This window comes from Vulpes vulpes, chromosome 13 (genome assembly GCF_048418805.1).
Source record: "Vulpes vulpes isolate BD-2025 chromosome 13, VulVul3, whole genome shotgun sequence".
In the NCBI taxonomy this organism is placed as follows: Eukaryota; Metazoa; Chordata; class Mammalia; order Carnivora; family Canidae; genus Vulpes; species Vulpes vulpes.
Genome location: NC_132792.1, coordinates 84802262 through 84822834, shown reverse-complemented (window position 1 = coordinate 84822834; position 20573 = coordinate 84802262). Strand labels below are relative to the sequence as shown.

General features: G+C 39.5%; 1 protein-coding gene across 5 annotated transcripts in view; it reads right to left on the bottom strand.

Moving 5' to 3' along the window:
* Window positions 1-20573, bottom strand: part of PPP4R1 (protein phosphatase 4 regulatory subunit 1) — a 61821-nt gene that overhangs the window by 4563 nt on the left and 36685 nt on the right. For all 5 annotated transcript variants that reach the window (XM_072734876.1, XM_072734875.1, XM_026005953.2 and 2 more), the window contains 6 exons: window positions 14529-15052; window positions 8733-8905; window positions 7310-7405; window positions 5288-5473; window positions 4379-4540; window positions 1581-1681 (listed from right to left, as the gene is read on the bottom strand). In XM_072734876.1, coding sequence (XP_072590977.1) covers window positions 1581-1681; window positions 4379-4540; window positions 5288-5473; window positions 7310-7405; window positions 8733-8905; window positions 14529-15052 — 1242 coding nt within the window. The remainder of the gene's footprint in view (window positions 1-1580; window positions 1682-4378; window positions 4541-5287; window positions 5474-7309; window positions 7406-8732; window positions 8906-14528; window positions 15053-20573) is intronic.

Genomic DNA, 20573 nt, shown 5'->3' with positions numbered 1-20573 from the left:
AAGCCTCCCACATCCGCGTGGTGGTCTGCAGCCGAGGGAGCGGGGAGACCCGCCGGCTCTGCAGGGGTGCACGAGAGCCACCGGCTGCCGGTGGACCGCTGACCAGCAGGCCCGGGGAGAGGAAGCCAGGCGCGCCGGGCGCTCCAGGCAATCATGGCGACCACAGAGCCAAACGCGGCCTCTCCCCTCACACCACCAGCGGAAGACGTGTGCCTACTCCGTCAGAAACCCGGCAGGCCAGCACTCAGCGGGGGACCCCCTGAACGTACAGAGAAAACAGCAAGCAAGACGGCCAGTCCCAATTCTGGACCCAGCAAAGACGTCTTTTAAAAATGTCAGAGGGGATCCCTGAGTGGCTCAGCGGTTTAGCGCCTGCCTTTGGCCCAGGGCGCAACCCTGGAGCCCTGGGATCGAGTCCTGCATCAGACTCCCTGCGTGGAGCCTGCTTCTCCCTCTGCCTGTGTCTCTCTCTCTCTCTCTGTGCCTCTCAGGAATAAATAAATAAATAAATAAATAAATAAATAAATAAATAAATAAAAAAAAATGCCAGAGTTCTTTATATATTCCAGATTCCAGACCTCACTTGCAACTTACGACAAACAACCCCATTAATAAAATGGGCAAGGGACTTGCATAGACATTTCTCTGGATTATATACAAATGGTCAACAAGCATATGAAAAGGTGTTCAACACCACTAGTTATTAAATGCAAATCAAGATCACCACAAAATACTGCTTCACACCCACTCTATTGAGGGCTATAATTTTTTTAAAAAGGAAAATACCAAGTGTTGGAGACGATGTGGCAAAACTAGAATCCTTGTACACTGTGCTCATGGGAATGTAAAATGGTATAATTATTGTGGAAAATAGTTTAGTGGTTCCTCAACAAATTAAAAAAAATTGCCAAATAACCCAGCAAATCCACCACAAAATAACTGTTCAAAGAAAAATTTATACATGGATGTTCGCAGCAGCACCACTCACATCAGCCAACAATACAGAAACAATTCAAATGTGTAGACGGGTGAATGAATTTTAAAAAGTGGTATGCAATGGAGTATTCAGTCATAAAAAGTAATAAAGTTCTGACACATGCTATAACACAAATGAATCTTGAAAACATTATGCTAAGTGAAGAAGTCACACACAAAAGGCCACATACTATAACATTCTACTTATATGAAATGTTCAGAATAGGCAAATCCACAGAAAGTAGAAGTCAAGGGTATAGAGAGATGAGGAATGACTGTGAAAGGGCATGGTGTTCCTTCTGGGAGGATAGAGTGTTCTAGAACTAGACAATGGTAATGGTTGCACAACACTATGAATGTACTAAATTTCACCAATAGCAAACTTGGTTATGTGTATTTTTCACAATAAGAATAAAAAAGGTGAAATAGTTAAAAAAAAAAAAAAAAAAGCTGAAAAAATTCACTGCAGGCAAGACCCTTCAAGAAATGTTTTAGAGAACATGACACAGAAACTTAATCTATACAAAGTAATGAACAAATCCAGAAAAGGTAAACATGAAATAAATACCCCTCCAAACATGGTCCAATAAATTGTTAGAACTTACTCAGCCAGTTCAGCTCGAAAGCGCCAATTTCTACTATTATCTGTCACCAAAAACTCCTGAAGCTGATAAAGATATTCTCTTCTTTTGTCAATATGAAGAAGCTGAAGTGACAAAATAAAATTCATTTTTTATTTAAGTGACAAAATGTAGGCATTATAACTTTTACTAGACTGAAAAAACTTGTAATATAGTTATTAATTCTTCTGAGAACAGATGTAGTAGGTATATTTACTTGTTTTAAAATTGACATTAAGTTCATTTTCCTTGATAATCCCATCTACTGTCAAGAGTCTTATTTTCGACTGAAATATTTGTTCCTTGAACCATGTGTGACCTCCTCTGAATCCTACAGTACCCTGGGCACAGATATATGGTAGGACTAACCTGCTATGTTCATAGGACACCCTTGTTACTGTGGACTCTTTGAAGACAGCAATATGTTCTTATTCACAGATGTGAGCCCATTGCATGGCACTGTGATGGCACATGGTAGGTGCTCAATCAATATTTGATGAATGAAAAAAAAAATTATCCCAATAATTGCTCCATAGTCATTTTAAAGTAGGTTTATGGTCGGCAAGGGGGGAAACCTTAAAACTTGATATAAACAGAAGCAAACAAACTTAACTGATATCAAACACATAAAAAAAGTACTGTGACCCTGAACACATTCTAAGGACAAAGTGCCGAAAGAAATCTTGAACATTACACTTAGTGGAGTTGATGTAAGAAACACTGGTGGAGTTTTTTTTTTTTTTTTTTTTTTAAAGATTTTACTTACTCATGAGAGACAGAGACAGAGGAAGAGACACAGAGGGAGAAGCAGGCTCCCTGCAGGGAGCCCAATATGGGACTCGATCCCAGGACCCTGGGATCAGTCCTGAGCCAAAGGCAGCTGCTCAACCACTGAGCCACCCAGGTGTCCCCGGTGGAGTAATTCTGAAACTACTTCATGTATGCTGTGGAACTGAGTGAATGACTGAATAGGCTCATGTTCAGAACAGAGTTTTTTCTTTTGAGAAAAGAAAAAACAAAGTGGAAAAAGGAGAGGAAATGGTCTTGGACTGGAAGCTAAGCTCAGTTATATATATATATATATATATATATATATATAAATACCCCAAACCAAAAGCCCCTCCTAGCTCCTGTCCCTTGAGAAGGTGTAAAGGACAAGACACCCCGGGAGCAGTGTGCACATCCAGTGCCGGGATCGTGGCTTCTAACTACCGCTCTCCACTAGAAAAAACAGGCTCCTTGGAGAAACAGCTGAGGCAAAGAAAGGAGCTGGGGCAGAGAAAGGAGAAAGTGGATCTGAAAGTAAGGATGTGCTTAAATGTGAGGGGGCCATCAAAGGGGCACAGGAGGCAGCTTTCAGTTCCTATTAGCCAAACTGATGTTCAGAACCAAGGACAGAAACGGATTACATGGAATAAAAAAATAATTCCAGGGTTCACACACTAAAAAAAAAAAACAAAAATTTTTTTAAAGTTTTTTTTTTTTTTTTTTTTTAAGATTTTATTTGTTTATTCATGAGAGACACAGAAAGAGAGGCAGAGACACAGGCGGAGGGAGAAGCAGGCTCCCTGTGGGAAGCCCGATGTGGGACTCAATCCTGGGACTCCAGGATCATGCCCTGGGCAGAAGGCAGGTGCTAAACTGCTGAGCCACCCAGGCGTCCCTAAAAAAACTTTCAAGGAGGATGGAGAGAAGGAAAAGATCAACTTTATATGAGAATGCCAACTAATAAATGGAGAAGGAATTAAAAAATAGAAAACTGGTATTTTACAAACAACATAGCAACAAAGTGTGTACCGATGTACAGATGCAAATACTCTCAAGAGACAAAGGTGTTGGGAGTCTGAAAGCATTGCCCCACCAAGTCATTACTAATCGTGAAAGAGGTGGTTTTACAATGGAGAAAGTGAGCTGACACCACCATAATCAAGTAGCTGGAGTTAGCATCACTGGGATTGTGCCCCTCCCGATGTGATGCAGATAGGTAATGTGCCTGCCAAGCAAACCTGTGTAAACTGAATCTCACTGTGTAACACCACCAGACCGAGGGGCATCTGCAAAACTGGCTCAGCCTCTTCTAAAATGCCAGTTACCTTAAAGACCAAAGTCAGGAAACCACTCTTGATTTAAGAGGGCTAACGAGACAAGATATTTAAATTCAATATGCAATTCCTGATTGCATTCTGAATTGGGGTTGTGGGGGCAACCTATAACAGACATTACTGGGACAGGCCGAGAAATCTCAGTATGATGTGTATAAAATATAACAACACAATACCAATGTTTTGTGAAAGTGAGATCACATTACTTCTGTCCCCCAAAACTTCAAACTACAAGAGCCAAATTCAAGGTTACATTCTGAGAAACAATAGTATTCTAGGACTAATAATTTGTAAGATCACAACTGTTCACTTCTAAAACCACTTTTAAATGCACACCGACTTCTAAAATACAGACTCCTAGAATATCACATAAAGGTTCCAAACTATGTTCAGGTAATTTTTGTACACATATTTAACTCAATAACTTTGAAAAGTGTTTGTAATCATGATCTAACAGTGTTTAAAAATGAAATTCAGTGTAATTATTTTAAAATTAAAAACTCGACACCAGCAAAAGTGATCAGAATGGGACTTTTTAAGTCATATCTCATTATCAACTCATGGCTATACTTTCTTTCTGGGAACTTACAGAAACTCCATCTTGGTGGGAACAGAAAACCAAAAATTTTGGCCTATGGTAGAACTTTAGTGTGCTTTTATGCAGAAGAATTTAAAGGTTACCTTCAGAAAATCATGCAAATGTTTAAGAACACCTATCCGGACTTCGTCAAGGTCTTTTAAAAATCCATTGAAGATCGGAACCAGATCTGCAGCTGTCAGCTGATCTCCCAGAATAACTGCAAGCTCATGGATGGAGAAGGCTAACGTTCTTCGAACCTTCCACTGCAGAAATAAAGATGACGGTGTTCATAAGTGAAGTACACGGTAATGAGTGGTATAGCCCTCAGCTGGAGTATGAAGGCTAACAGATCTGAATGTTACTAATCGATTTCAAACAATTAGATAGGAACAGAATAGCAAGAATAGATGCTTATTTTTATTTTTATTCATTTTATGTTCAGATTTCATTTATTTATTCATGAAAGACAGAGAGAGGCAGAAACAGAGGCAGAGAGAGAAGCAGGCTCCATGCAGGAAGCCCAATGTGGGACTCAATCCCAGAAGTCCGGGATCATGTCCTGAGTCAAAGGCAGACGCTCAACCACTGAGCCACTCAGGCATCTCTATTTTTATTTTTTAAAAGGTTTATTTATTCATGAGACACAGACAGAGAGAGGCAGAGACACAGGCAGATGGAGGGAGAAGCAGGCTCCCTGCAGGGACCCAATGCAGGACTCGATCCCAGAACTCCGGGATCGTGCCCTGGGCCAAAGGCAGATGCTCAACTGCTGAGCCCCCCACGCATCCCAATGGTTAGTTTTAAATCCCTGCTCAGTCTTAAAAACTGGCGGAGAAATTTCAGAAAGAAAGCTCTCTGGTATTCCTCCTAAGCTTTTCCGCATAGGATTTCCTCTAATACCAAGTATCTGCTGGAACATGAACAGAAAATGCTACTGGGCTCTGTAGGGACGATCACAAGGCCGTCCACCCACGCATACCCTCTGTCAACGCCTTTGTCGCCCCACTCACCTGCATGTCTGACGCCAGCGTCTCATATGTCTCTCTCAGGCAGTGCCAGTTCTGCCTGCCGAGCGTCAGGGCCACGCCGGGAAGGCTGTATGCACAGTGCTTAGCAATCTCAGTGTCGACCGTCTGTGCACGAGACGGGTCCGTCATAGATAAATACTGATCTAACAGAGCCTGAGGCACAACATCCTAACGAAGAGAGAGACACGACAGTGATGCGTTTTAGCAGTCTAGACATAAATTGAGTAAACTTTCACCTAGTTGAGCATCTCAACTAGCAGAGAAAAACCCAGTCTCAAAGCTTCAGGTATATCCTAAGAGGCAGGAAAAACATGTTAAAGGACATACATAAATAAAACAGCAACTCCAGAAGAAAAACGTTAAGATCTTCAAACAGAATACAGCATAGAGGATGATTAGAACTGATCACTAAATGTAAAAGACCAGCACCTCTTAACGCCGGCAAAGATCATCTGGTCTGACATAATCTCGTGAAAGTGATAAAATAGGCGCACTATCACCAACATGGATTTTATGAAAACAAAACCCACCTTTCGATGGAAACTGAGCAATTATCTATAAAAATTTGAAGTGAATAAACATCTAACCATTCATATAAATGTGAGGAAAAGAAGAATGTATACAAAATCTTGGTTGCTTTAGGGGAAGCCAAGTGGATGGCAGAAAAGAAAATCGAGAAGGAGGTATCATCAATGGCTTAATATCTTTTGAATTGTGAACTATATAAACTTATTTAAAAAATATTTTAAAACTGAGTTAAATTCATTAAGAGAATGAGAATACATATATATTTTAAAGATTTTATTTACTTGACAGAGAGAGAAAAAGCATGAGCAGGGCAGAGGGAGGAGCAAAGGCAGAGGGAGAAGCAGACTCCCCACCGAGCAGGGAGCCCAATGTCGGACTTGATCCCTGAGCCGAAGGCAGATGCTTAACCAACTGAGTCACCCAGGAGCCAGAGACAATGTTTTTATGATCTTGAAAATATGTCTATAATAGAAGTGGTGAAAGCAGGTTTACAACACTATGATGAGTACTACACTATGAGTACTAACTTCATTTTTTTACTAAATCGAATAAAAAAACATATGCCATTTGACCTAGGAAAACCAGTTCCAGAAGCAAATAGCACACACAATCACGATGAATGCAGCACTGTGTGTAAAATCATTGAGCTAAATTTGGAGGTGTGTATGGCACCAAGGAAGGTAGAGCGCCTTTTTCAAGATGGAGGCCACGCTGCGCTGACACTGTGCTGCTGTGGTGGGTGGGGGTCAGGGGTTGGAGGAGTGAGCATATGGAAAGATACACATACACACACACAGAAGAAAGGTACAAACTGTCATAGTCCAAATATTTCTTAAGTGTATTTTCCCACTTTTAAAATTTCTGAAATTGGAGTAGTAAAACTTGCCACTGATGGCACTTTATATGGTTTTGGGACTTTTTTGGTATTTTCATCTCTGAAATTGACTTGTATCTTGTAATTCTTGGCAAATTAGGCATCATGAAATACCTAGGTACGATGGCATGATTCTGTCTTTGACAGACATAAAGGGGTGTGTGTGCATGATTCTGTACCTATAAAATGTTTATGAAGAAATACACAGGGGAGTCTGGGTAGCTCAGTCAGTTAAGCATCTGACTCTTGACTTTGGCGCAGGTCATGATCTTAGGGTCCTGAGTTCAAGTCCCGTGTCATGTCTGTGTTAGGTGTGGAGATTCTCTCTCTCCTGCTCTCTCTGCCCTAGGCCCTCCTCTCGAAAGAAAGAAGATAGAGATATACAAGGAGTTGTGATCCATGGTTACTCTGAAGAATGTGATCAGAGGTGTGAAAAGAGGAAGATTTCTGCTTATATTTTACTCTATTTGAATTTTATCACAAGTATGATATAGTAGTCTTCTTTTTAAAAAGTTCATTGTAAGGAGAACCAAATTCAGTGGGAAATGGGTTTAGAAGACAATTAACAAGAGACCCACACAGTATAAAGACTTGTTACTTACTTGTACTTTAGATCTCTTCTCCTCATCAGGGCTGAAACTACTGTTGGTGCTCAAGTCTGAATCATTATGAATATAGCGAAGGGCGGAGTCCATATTCTGTTAGGAAAAAACATTTACGTGAAGAACCGTCCCTTCTGTAAGTTTCCTTCACTTAAACCATCTTATAAGGTTACTTACCTTTTAGGACTGCCCAAAGATATAAATACATATAAATTTTTCATGCTTGTAAAAGCTTATGAAAATACCTAAGACCTCATAAGAACTCCCCTGACTTGAGTTAAACTTGCTGAATAGGTTGCTAACTGTATGAAAATGAATTACAGAATAAGCTCATTAAAAAATGTAAATTGGGAAGTAATTCTGAAGCGGCTCAAATATCTAAAATTAGCTTACTTATAAATAGTATTTAGGGGGTGCTCTTGGTCAACATTGTAGAGGCCATGGGATGTCCTATGTAATTTTTCTTCTACTGTTTCTATTCCTGGCTGTTTCTAATTTCACAAATATACTTTTTTAATAGCTCCAAGAAACTCCAAACAAACAAAACACCTTCTAAAATGCAGAGATACCACAGTATTCAAATCTCCAATGACGACAGGTAGCCAGGGTTTCATTCTGAAGCACTGGTATTATGTAAGATTTCTAACTTGACTAGCTGTCATCGAACACAAAACAAAACAGAAATCCACTGAGGCTCCAAGAACCCTCTCCATCCCCAGTGTGTTTGCAGGCACTCTTTCCTGAGCTTATCACTCAAGCTGCTCTGATCTGTGACCTTCTGATTCTAGCAACCAGTGGTGCTATTCCTTCCCCTCGTTTATACAAACAAGGGATAAGAAATATCAATACCACCTGATGCTGGCTGGGGGTGAGGGATGTGGTAGGAAATTAGGGAAGGATCACACAGAACAGCTCCAAGTACACAGTGAAGATGATGCTAGTAACAGTACCCACCCTCACACTCCAGAGTCCAGATAATGCCACTGGCCCCTCCGCAACATGGCCTCAAGTCCCGATCTTCTGCTCAGAATACTGTGTTGCTTGCTGCAGTGAAATGGTCCGATCAGAAACAAAGCACCTCTCCAAAAAGAAAAGGGAAGAGTTAATTATTCTTGATAAAGGGCTTTGTTTCCAGTAAGACTATTTCACTGCAGTGAGCTACGTTAACACGTTGAGGCTACTCAAATGGTCATGTAGACGAGATTGGGATTTACATTTCTAAGCACTGAACATGACACACTAATGTCACAAAGACAGGATGTGGTGACAATTACTATTACTTTATGCAAAAAAGAGAGCTGAGAAAAATCAGTAACAAACAGAATGTACTAATTTGAAAGTGATTAGCTACAACTATTCCCCAACAAAAGACTTCTGATTGGAACGATTTTTCACTAGATAAACACTTTACTGACTGCATTACCTCAACAGCATCGCTGATTAAAGGCACGGAGGCGGTGTGATTTATTTTACAGTTTGGTAGCTCATTTACACCCAGCTCATCTTGCATGTCACTTCTCTTCTCTGCGTCGCTGGCCTCCTCACGAGCATCCAGGCTGGAAGCGCGCAGCGCGGCGGACAGCACGTCCACTTGCGCTATGGGCGGAACAGGGAAATGGCATGTGAACGGCAGAATGGGCAACGTGCTCACAAGTTTCTTCTCCGTTTGCATTACAGGTTATCAATGAAATGTACACTTTTTTGACACTGCCATCAAAAAGCTGAAAAAAAACTACTGTGGTAAATCATTAGTCCTTCAAGAGGAAAAGGAGAAAACTAATATGCTTTCGTGAGATTAAAAATGTTTATCTACTACTGTACATTATTCTGCGTTAGTATGAAAGAGAAATGCTATCTAGTTTTGGAGGTACCTCCAGTTTATTAAAAGGAGTCAATTTCAGTGTAAGTTAACTATGTTTTGGTAGTGCATGAATCGAACTGACAAGGCTTACTTACTAAGCTATTTTAGCAGAAGAGCAGTCACACAAACCCTGCCAACATAAAACAACGGTAATTACAAAGATTTTTGTTGCAGTTACATTTCAACATCTCATTTCTTATTCCAGTTTATATTATTTTCCTAATTCCTTTTGAAAATTAAATTAGTGACTTAGATACCCCCAGGTGAGCACATCTTGCTTGCAGCAAACCAAAACAACAAATTACCAAGCAGTTATTCCAAAATCTGACAAATTTCAATGTCTACGTTTTCAGTTATAAGGCATTCTTTCTTCTCCCAAACAAATGAGACATGCAGGAAAAAAAAAAGTTTTGATTCCTTATTCAAGTAACAATCCACCTGGATGTTCAAAATATAAAAATTCATCAATTTTAACTTTGAAATTAATTGGCAGAAAGATCAGAAAGTGTGTCCCCACTCCACTCAAAGGTTATAAAAAAGCAATCACAGGACTTTCATGAAGACAGCCTCTTACGGTGCTGCAGCATTTATGACGCTTAGGCCCAAGCACATCAGGACCCTGGCAACACAGATACAGGATGAGGTTCTATTCTATTAGGTCATCAGCTGCTAAATTAACTAAGTAAACTGAAGGCGTTTAATCATAAAAAGTTACTCATGAAAATATGCTCATTCTTTTGAGAATTCTAGCTGTAATGTGTAATAATCCTTTTAAAATAGTTTAGGCTCCCTTCTATCTTTTAAAAAGTTTCCAAAACAAAAATCAAAATAGTACTACTAAAGGAGATTGCACAATACATAAAGTTTAAAATGTTTTGTCCCACATAAAATGCACAGGGTGAAAAAGAGCCCTAATTCATTTTGTTTCCAGGATAATAACTAATCAAGGCCTTTCAGAGAAAAGGCCTGGAGGAGTCATTTCTCTCTAAATGGACTACATATGTGTCCACTTTAATGTTTGTACATTCACAAGAGTTTCCATGAGTTACACTGTGAAGTTACATTTCTCAAAAAGTTGATATATAAAGATCATCCAGACAGAGCCTACTGCTGATTTCTGAGGAAACCTTATGCTTCCACTTTCCAGCCAGAGAATGGAGACTCTAATGCCTGGCTAAATGCTGAAATTTCAGCAGGAAACACCCACAGCAACAAATAGAAGAACACCGAACACCTGGGTCTTCATCAAAATCTGCATTTTACTTAAAAGATACACAGAAATGCCAGGAACCAGGGCTGGTTTAATGGTGGACTTATGAAGAAACAGTCCCTAGTGACTCATGCTCAGAAGTAGGGACAACCTAGAAACTGTGAATTTTATTCCTTCCCTGAAGAAGCTGGTACAGTTAAGCTAAAAACTTTTTAATAATCCCCAACTCTTCCATACAATATAGACTTGTGGTTAGTCACAATTTCTTAACAATTTATTGATTTCAATCAGGGAACAATACGATTCTTCTGATCTTGGCTACCAAAATGGCCCAATTCTTCCACTGAGGCAAAAGTGGATAGAAATCTGTATTTTGTGAGCTTGGGCATTTTTTCCTTTAGTAGTCTATGAATCTAGCTATAGGAAACCAAGGTGGCATCACCTTGGTTTGGCATCTCCTAGCTTGGAGATCCCAAATACCAGAGATTTTGAAACTGCCCTAGACGAAGAGAGAAAAACGTCACATTCCCTAGGTAAGTATTTTAGAAAAGGGGGGATCGCTTACAACTTCCCTCATTGGCCTGCCATGTAGGGTATGTTTTTGTTCTAGGACTGAGAAACAGCTTTCTTTTTCCTGACAAGAGTATCTTCCTAGTCGATGGAAACACATTTTTTGACCAAAAATCCACAAAGAAAAAAACCCCACCAATGCTTTGACAAGGGTAAGAGTTAAATTAGCAAGACTGAGAAGCAAAGGTCACCTTCTAAGAAGCAGCCCCAGCCTCGTTCTGGCTTGTGACAATACCCCTAAAGGCTAACGAGAAGGGGAAGACACAAGGGACATGGAGGCCTGGGAATACTCAAACTTCACTTTTCAGCATCTGTCCTAAAACGCTTTCTCTGGGCATTGCTGCTTTACCATTTTATAGCTCAGCTGACAAGAAAAAATTACACATGTGACAGAACTACTCCAAAAAGGTGGACATTTCTTGACAATTCGTGGCTGCCCACAATGGCAGAATTAGAAATGAGAATGCATCCAAAGTTAAGGTCCAGTCCCTTCAGAACACCTGCTGATACTATGGAAAATCAAGGCACAGTTACTGATATTTAACACAAATTAAACAGACCCTCAGATTTCAATAAAATAAAACATTCAGGAATTCTGTAGCCTAAACAGAAAATGCTCAACACTGCCCACCTCTTAATTACTGCAGAACATCTGATGCACAGGCAGTCTGTGTGCTGTCACCCTCTGTACCCTTTGAGGCTGGGACTTTTGTCTGGTTTGTTGCTGCTATATAATTAGTGCTTAGGAAAGGATCCAGCACAACAGTAGGTGCTAAGTAATGCTAAATGAATCAATGAATCAATGCGTATGTTATGTCATTATTATGGACAGAAAGAACACTGTAATTTCAATTTTTCAATTCAGCAGGCTTAAGAGCTGAATTAGAAAGAGAACCAACTAAATCGCAATATAGCATTTGTATTGAAATCTTTCACCTGCAGCCTGTACATTTGCAGTACTATTTTAAGTGAAACAGCATTAGCTATCTTCTGAAATAGTCATATTCTCAAACCTGTATGTGTGTACAGGTCTTTTTGAAAAAGCACACTATTGCTTTTTTAGCTTATTTGTTAAAAAATTTTTTTTAACATAGCTTATTCAAATATTTCAATTACCATTCGTTAAGTGCTAAGATGTGTCAGAGATCTAGCAGGTACTGGAATGCAGTGAGAGCTCCCAGAACAGGCCTAAAAAGCCAAGCTAGTGATCTTTTTTCCATAAAAGTGGAATATAAGATTCACTCAATATATGAATTACTAAAGTTTGATCAACTGGATAACCTGATAAACAGTAAAACTGTTAAAGCTAAAATTTTTAAAGCTTAAAGCTGTAAAGCAAATGTTTATCAAACATTGAGTATCCTTGGCTGTAAACATCCTGAGTTTTTAGGAGTAATTCTGTGTGTCTCAATGCTTCTCATCTGAGGGGGGCAGAGAGGAAGGGATGCAGGCAAATTACTCAGTCTCATGAAACTCAACTCAATTTTTGCAACTTCATCAAGTTGTCACATAACGCAGACTACTATGTCAGGGGGTACATCAGTGACAGGAGCAACACTGAGGATGAGCAGAGAGAGCAAAGCTGTTAAGGTTTTCACAAAAAATAACCTACCACAAGAGATAAAAAATAGGATATTCTATTGGAAATATTCCATCCTCTGTTCTTGCCTTTTTTTTTTTTTTTTAAGATCTTATTTATTCTCATGAGACACAGAGGGAGAGAGGGAGAGGCAGAGACACAAGCAGAGGGAGAAGCAGACTCCAGGCAGGGAGCCCGACGTGGGACTCAATCCTGGGTCTCCAGGATAAGGCCCTGGGCTGAAGGTGGCACTAAACCACTGAGCCACCTGGGCTGCCCCTGTTCTTGCCTTTGTTTCAGAATATATGAAACAGGAATGATTAAAAAAGAAAAAGCAAACAAAAGAGAGTGAACTGGTGATACATGGAATAACCAGGATAAATTTCAAATACAGATGCCAAGCAACAGAAACAGACTCAAAAAAGGCTTATTATTACTTGATTCTTATTTATGTGACATCTGAAAGAGGCAAAATCACAGGGACAGAAAATGGGTCAGTGGTTGCTAGTAGCTGGGCAGGAAAGGACAGATGGACTAGAAGGTGCACAGGAGTGTTCTAGGGTGGTAGAATGGTTCTGTATTTGGACAGTGGCAAGTGGCTGCACACAACTGCATGCATGTCTAAGCTCATACAAGTGTCCATTCAGAATGCTAGAGTCTACTGATAGAAATTATATCCCAATAAACCTACAAGAAAAGGTTAAAAAAAATGAAACTGATCATCTGCCAGTTAAATTAAAATAACATTCAACAGTCAAGGATATGAATTTGCCTTCAATCAGTCATTTAATTTTTCTCTAAGTATAAAATTATAATAGGGCAATTTTTTTTAAGATTTTATTTATTTATTTATGAGAGACACAGGCAGAGGGAGAAGCAGGTTCCCTGTAGGGAGCCCAATGTGAGACTCGATACCGGGACTCCAGGATCAGGCCCTGGGCCGAAGGCAGGTGCTAAACCGCTCAGCCACCGAGGTATCCCAAGCATAACAGGTTTTGTATATTTTATACTGAAGCTATCATTTTATCTGCTTTAAAAATAGGCATTTCCCACCAATGAGCAAACTGATAGTTTAGAATTTTTAGCTTCTGGAACTAACAAGGTGAAAAAAAAAAAGGTAAAGGGAAAAGAAAAGAGAAAGAAAGAAAAAGAAAGAGAGAAAAAGAGTGGGATAGAGAAAAAGTAAGTCCATGAAGTGATGGAAAATCTGAAGACTTGTAGTTATAGGAAATCCAAAACTGGTTTTTGTTTTGAATACTCTTTCAGATTTCACTGGTTACAAGAGTCATGAGGAGGGTTTTAGTCTTCTAAGGAAAAGACAACACCAGTATTAGGTCCCAGCCCCATGGACCTTAAGCTGTGCCCTAAGCCCCAGCAGATGAAACAACGGGGACTGGTTCAGGGTGGCTCATTTCTCACTGACTGACTTAGAACATATTTCCCCCCTTTGTAAGAGGCTCCTTTTTAACAAAGAACAGCATTTAAGGCTATCGTTCACAATGAAAGGACCTGAGTGATACATGTGCAACCCAATGGAAAAAAATTCGAAACTGAAGAAACAGAAATCCAAATGACTCTTATGTTTACAGCTCTTAAAACATCATATTCCATGGGAAACAGGTATTTCTGTCTACTGTTATAAGACCACAGTCCTTTCTTAAAGAGCAACACTGTATCTGCTGCTATTTTATTAAAAAAGTTATTGAGACCCAGAGCAAAACAGCTAAGGCAGGGTTCCAGATCTGAAGTTGTGCAGCACTGTTGGATGGACTGTGAAGATGTCAGGGCCAGTGACCCATCGATCTGTATGCCAGTTAGCAATAGTGATGAGCTCATCTAAATGAGATTTCCTAAGCATCAGATTAATCGTATTTCTCAAGACACAATACATGATGACGATGGTGAAATAAGTTTTTAAAAGGCATTTTTTTCCGGGAAAAAAAGTCAGCAAATAACATTTTATAACAGCTGTAAAGAACTTGAGAGACTCTTTCCATACCTTTAACATCTGGATCATCGATGTGTGGCTCTAGATTTTCTATCATTTCTTCAAGTTCCTTCCTGGTGGCCATAGTGATATTTGAGGAACCTGGTATGGTGACTTCAGGGGTTTCCTCTGGTCTCTCTGGGCTGAGAGTGTTCCCACAGCCCTGCTCAAGCTCTACATCTAGGTCTATTTCAGGAAGAGGAGTCCTCCAGAAATGGAAGGAGTTGTACAATTCCTGATCTAAGAGAGCTGAATCTGGTGAGCTGGTGCCACCCTCTGGCCGTAATGCAGATTTGTAGTTAGCAGGCTTTTTATCATTCTCATTACTAGCTGCTTCCTGATGAGATTCTGAGGACAAAGTACAAAGTAAAGAGCTGTCCATTGGGACACTTATTTCACCTGGAGATTTCCCAGATGTTTCAGCACGATCTTCCACCATGTTTTCCAGTTTGACACTGGAATTACTAATACTGGGATCTGAAGAAACATCCTCTGGCCTGATCTGTACATCCTCTGGGACTTCTTGATCTCTGATCCTTTTATTGTTTCATTTGGGGCAGGAAAAAAATGAAAGTATAAAAATAATTACTGAAAAAAACTCAATGAAAAACACTACATACAGTATTTAGACAAGTTCAATATTAAAAATTACAGATTATTCGTACAAAATGAGTAGTGTATGTACTGGTAATGCTTCTTTTTCCATCAGTTGTTCTGTGTTCAGAGATGTAAACATCTGTTAAGCATAAGTCTAGATATTAAAGCATTACATGAGTTGGAAAAGCTAACATTGCAGAGCCCCAGGATTCTTAAATACCAGGCTAATTCCAATAATAAAGAAAAATTGTAGGAAGATAAATTCCTACAATGCACTTCAAAAATGATCTGATTCTTAGGATTATGGTATTGCCACTGCTCCAATGATGTATTGCAAAGCTGAAAATTAAAACCTATTTGCTTTTATTAAAAAAGAAAAGGAAAAAACCTCTATACAGTATTAGGAAAGATCCTTATTTACTATCTCAAAATATTAACATCCAGTTTAGTGTAAATGAAGTTTTTTTTTTCCTTTCTTTCATAGTTTCCAGCTGTACTTCCAAATGTTTTCCCAAGATAGTTATGACTCAATTGATATGGACAGATGGTACAAAGCTCCTAAATTAAAGTCCACTAATAACCACTATCCATTATCTAAACTAAAGCACTGACAGTTAAGTTTTAATGTTTATCCTGTATATTTTGACTCATTAAATTTAACAAACACATATTGAGCACCTACTAGGAGCCAGGGAAGGAAGCCAGTATTGAGGATCCACATGTGAATGAGGTGCAGGTCTGGGCAAGGAGATTACAATTAGAGGCAAACAGGAGAAACAACCATGGAAGCAAGTAACCACCAGAAAGAGTGTTAAGTACAGAAGTACATTCACTGCGCATAGCAGGCAGGATGGAGCGGAAATGAAGAGGCTCAGAGGAAATGACAGAAGCTGCATTTAGAAGAAACCAGTAAATGTTTATGAGGCTAGGGGAAGAACATGTATTCAAGGGATAAAAAGCATACACAAAGGCAGGAATCACACAAGACATATTATAGTACTCCGAAAATAGCCATGAGGTTTTTTTGGTGTCGTTTTGTTGTTGTTGTTTTATGGAGAAGGAAATGTTGGGTGACTAGGGTGAAAAACTTTGCCAGAACCACTGTATTCCATATTTGACACCTCTGGAATGGATCGTATGGGCTACAGGGAATAATGGAAAAACTAGGAGAATCGCATTTGTAGATGTGTAATTTTTGAGAGAGCATCCTGGAAGCGGTGTAGAAAATGGAGTGCAGGTGAGACAGGAGGCAGGAACTCTGGTATGGCAGTGAGAGCCAGAGAGGACTTGGTGAATGAAGGCAGTACGTCTGGGGCTATGAAGAAGTAAACACATTCAAATGATGACAAGACCAACAGGATCTGTTTACTTGTTGCATGCTGGAGATGGAAAAAAACAGAGAAATCTGGAAAGACTGCCAAATTTCTGGCTAGTGTGATGGAACAGATTCTGGTAGCACCAACTAAAAATGGAAAACACAAGAACGCTGTGATGAGAAGGCTAACGAGTTCCAGTCTGGTCAGTTCCAACCTGGTCTCCAGGTTGAGTGAGGTATCTCGGTTGCATTCTGGGTGGGGACATCCATGGGAAACCAGTTAGACACCAGGATCAGAGCTCTATCAACTCAGAAGGACGGGTGCAGGGCACAGATGCCCACAAGGCAAGAAAGATGAATGGAAACATGACAGGCATATGGAGTAACAAAGTGAAGGCATTTTTCTTGTGATGCCTTAGAGAAAGAGGTCAGAAGAGATGTAGGAACTGCAGGCATGGGAGATGGATGAAATCACTGATAAAGCAGTGTTCTTCCAAGAAGCAAGAAAGAACGTGAGCTCAAGAACACAGGCCCACAGACTCAATGGGCCAAGACGCACTTCCTTCTAAGAAACATGAGGGGGAAGTAAGAATGGGTGTAGGTAAACTTGAAAGTGAGTGTGGGAAAAAACTAAAGGTGCTCCTGTAACATTATGTGCCTTTAAATATACCCAATAAAAAGCTATTAAACAGGAGGCTTACCAGGACCATGCAAACGGAAGGTGACATTAACACCTGTGGAACATCCCAGTTAAGTAGCTACCACACATGTTCTCATTCAATTATCAACTTCTCTCTGCTAAGGCTTTATCTCATGGTCATGTTCACACTGTTTTCAAAGACATGTATTTTTAAAAATACATGATTATTATTTTTAAGATTTTATTTATTCATGAGAGACACAGAGAGAGAGAGGCAGAGACACAGGCAGAGGGAGAAGCAGGCTGCATGCAGAGGGTCTGATAACAGACAGGATGCATGTGAGACAGTTGTGTTACACCTGCAGGAGAGCTGGACCCTGGCTTCTTTCATCCTTGTCCCAGAGCAGCCGGACATCACCATAAACCTGTGAGCCTTTCAAGGCCTTGATGATTCCACATTTACTCCTCATTCATAAGATAAGGGACTGGCTTAGACATCCTTTAAGATTCCTTCCCTCTCTGAAACAGTTTAAGATTTTTTTTTTTTTAACTTTATTCACGAGAGATACAGAGAGAGAGGCAGAGACACAGGCAGAGGGAGAAGCAGGCTCCACGCAGGGAGCCCGGTGTGGGACTCGATCCCAGGACTCAGGGATCACGCCTTGGGCCAAAGGCAGACAGATGCTCAATCACTGAGCCACACAGGTGTCCCTCCAAAACAGTTCTTAAGCCTAGTGCTGTTATGCCAAATAAATGTCTTCTACACGAATTACGTATTTTCCAACCACATGGTCCTTATTAAAAGACATTTTTTTCTTTTGTTTAAAAAAATTTAGTGGGGTGATTGGGGAAATTTGAATAAAGTCTCCAGATTAGATGAAAGTACTGTATCTGTGTTAATTTATTAATATTTTGGTAATTGGACCATGGTTATATATTAATGCCTGCATTTTGAGGAAATACACAGTGTAATATTTAAGGTAAAAGGAGTATCATATCTAAAACCTCAAAGAATTCAGAAAAACAAAGCAGTAAAGCAAATATGGTAAAATGTTAACATCTAGAGAATCTGAGGGGCATATGGGATTCTTTGTGCTATTTTTGCAGTTTTTCTGATATGAAAACTAAATTTAAAAAATTATAGAAACAAGATAATTGTTTGGGGGGAGTGGGAACCAAATGGGTTTAAACTTGTAAGACTTCTGATAAAGTTCTAAAATCCCTGCATTTGAAATACACAAAAAGAACCCAATTAAAAGGCCATTCAAGAAGGCACCTAGGTGGCTCAGTGGGTTAAGTCTCTTGATTTTAGCTTAAGTCCTGATCTCAGGGTTGTGAGATGGAGTCCCACATTGGGTGTGGAGCCTGCGTAAGATTCTCTCTCTCCCTTTGCCCACATCCCCGCTCCCCCCCTCTCAAAAAACAACAATAAAGGCCATTCAGGATGCAAAACTATTCCATGGGCCTGAAATTCCTTAATTCCTTGATTGCTATTCTCACTGTGGCATTAAGATTAAATTTTAATATTCTTAGCAAAAAAAAAAAAAAGGAATGGCTAAGTCATTCTATTTGTCTAATGTTACATTACTAGTCTGTCCAAACTTAAAACTCCTAGTGTATGGTTTTAAAGAGACAAAAAAAATTTTCCCTACTATTAAATTCCGGGAAGAAGTACACTACATGAATATAGTTGCTTCAAACTGTCAAAAATATAAATTATCTGAATACTGATTTTTCCCAGAGCTGAGAGTTAGTCAATGCAAGATCGAGCTGCTAAATACCAAAATTCTGATATTAGCTGTCAGATTTCCAAATGCTATTACACAAGCAAACATTGTTTTGAAAGCTGAGGAGACCTCTGATTCTGCAAAATGAGAGAATCCCCAATTTCCTAAGAGGTGTGGGTCAATAAGACCACCAGGGTAAGCCAGAGATTTCTCTAACAGAACCTTAATTTTCCTTTAGTGTCTGCATAGGTTTCCTATTAATACCCTCTGAGTTCTGGACTAGCAACTCAAGGCCTAGAAAAATAAGTACATGTATTTCATGGAGAAAATGACCTGTGGAACATCCGGTTCAAGAAGCACTATATCCTGAGACAAAAGCAAAGAACATACATCTTTCCAGTACTGTGAATTAACTAAAAGAAGTTTTCACATCAGTGAAATACTTCCAAATTTGTACCAAGAGCAATCAATCTTATTTTCAAAAGTTGCCATTGCGCTAAACTGACAAAAACACTGGCGTAAAGAGGTGTTGCTACTTAAGGCATCTGAGAGGAAATGATCTCCTTACAATTCATTCATGGTTTATTACGTGCCAACTATGTGTCAGGCCCATTGAAGGTGCTCTAATTTGCAAAAATACAGAACTAGACTGCTACAGCAGATTGACTTGCAGTTTGCTGGACAATACACACAAATACAGAATTGAAAAGATACAGATCAGAAAGCAGTGCTCTCATTCTGGCACTATTGACAGCCAAGATGCAAAAGCTCTGAATATCCGAAAAATCTCAGGAAAAGAATTTGGGGAGGTAGTGAGTCTAGAGACAGCAAACACACTGGCAATTTACTTTGTCAAATAGGCATGGATGGAACAGAACAGCTTCGCTAACAGAAAGCAAAGAGAACCAAAAGAACACAGTGTATTCGGAGATCGATATAATAGCTAATCAACTAAGAAGAAAAGAGAATGGTTATTTTACATAATTTAAAATTGCAAATTTGAAGATTTAACTCTGCTTCTGGAAGCTGCCTTTATTAACACCTTCCAAGAAGCACTAATAGCCTGATCTAGGGTGAAGAATACAACTGGTATACAAAGTCAGAGGTTTAAAATCAAGTAAAGCTTCAGAAGAGTATTAAGTGATATTAAATGTTTCCAGAATCAGATGAAACTATATAGCAAATAAATAGTAGTGGAAACAGGCTGTCAAAAACTTGTTTACTTTGTAAGATATTTGTTTGAGAGATCTGAATTCTAAGAAAACTGAAGAGGACCTTGAGAACAGGAACCAAGTTCTTGATTTCTAGCTACAGGAGCTGGTTCATAGTAGGTGCTCAATTAATTTCTGCATAATCAACCAACCAATCTTAAATAACAAAACAAGTTTTAAGATAGAACAAAAGCTAGTACAGTATTTAAGAGGGGGTAAACAAACTAATGGTTCTGAGATTAATAGTACATAGGACTATTTTTTTTGAAGTTAGGAAATAAAACTACACAAAAGCTTTCACAGTATTTAACACAACTCCCTCCTTGGCCAGAAATGATCTCTTCTCTCTCCTATACCATTAACAGGAGTCAATAAAGTCTACCAATATGGTGAAAACCCAACGCTACAAAGAGTACTGACTTGACATTAAGACATACTTCATTACAATGGAAGAGGAATTAAGGTTTGCAGGTAAACGAAAACTACCTTTAAATACCTCTTCCAACGACGTCCTACGCTGGCAGTCAGTACAACTATGGCCACGACGGCCACACCAGCTATTTTTGT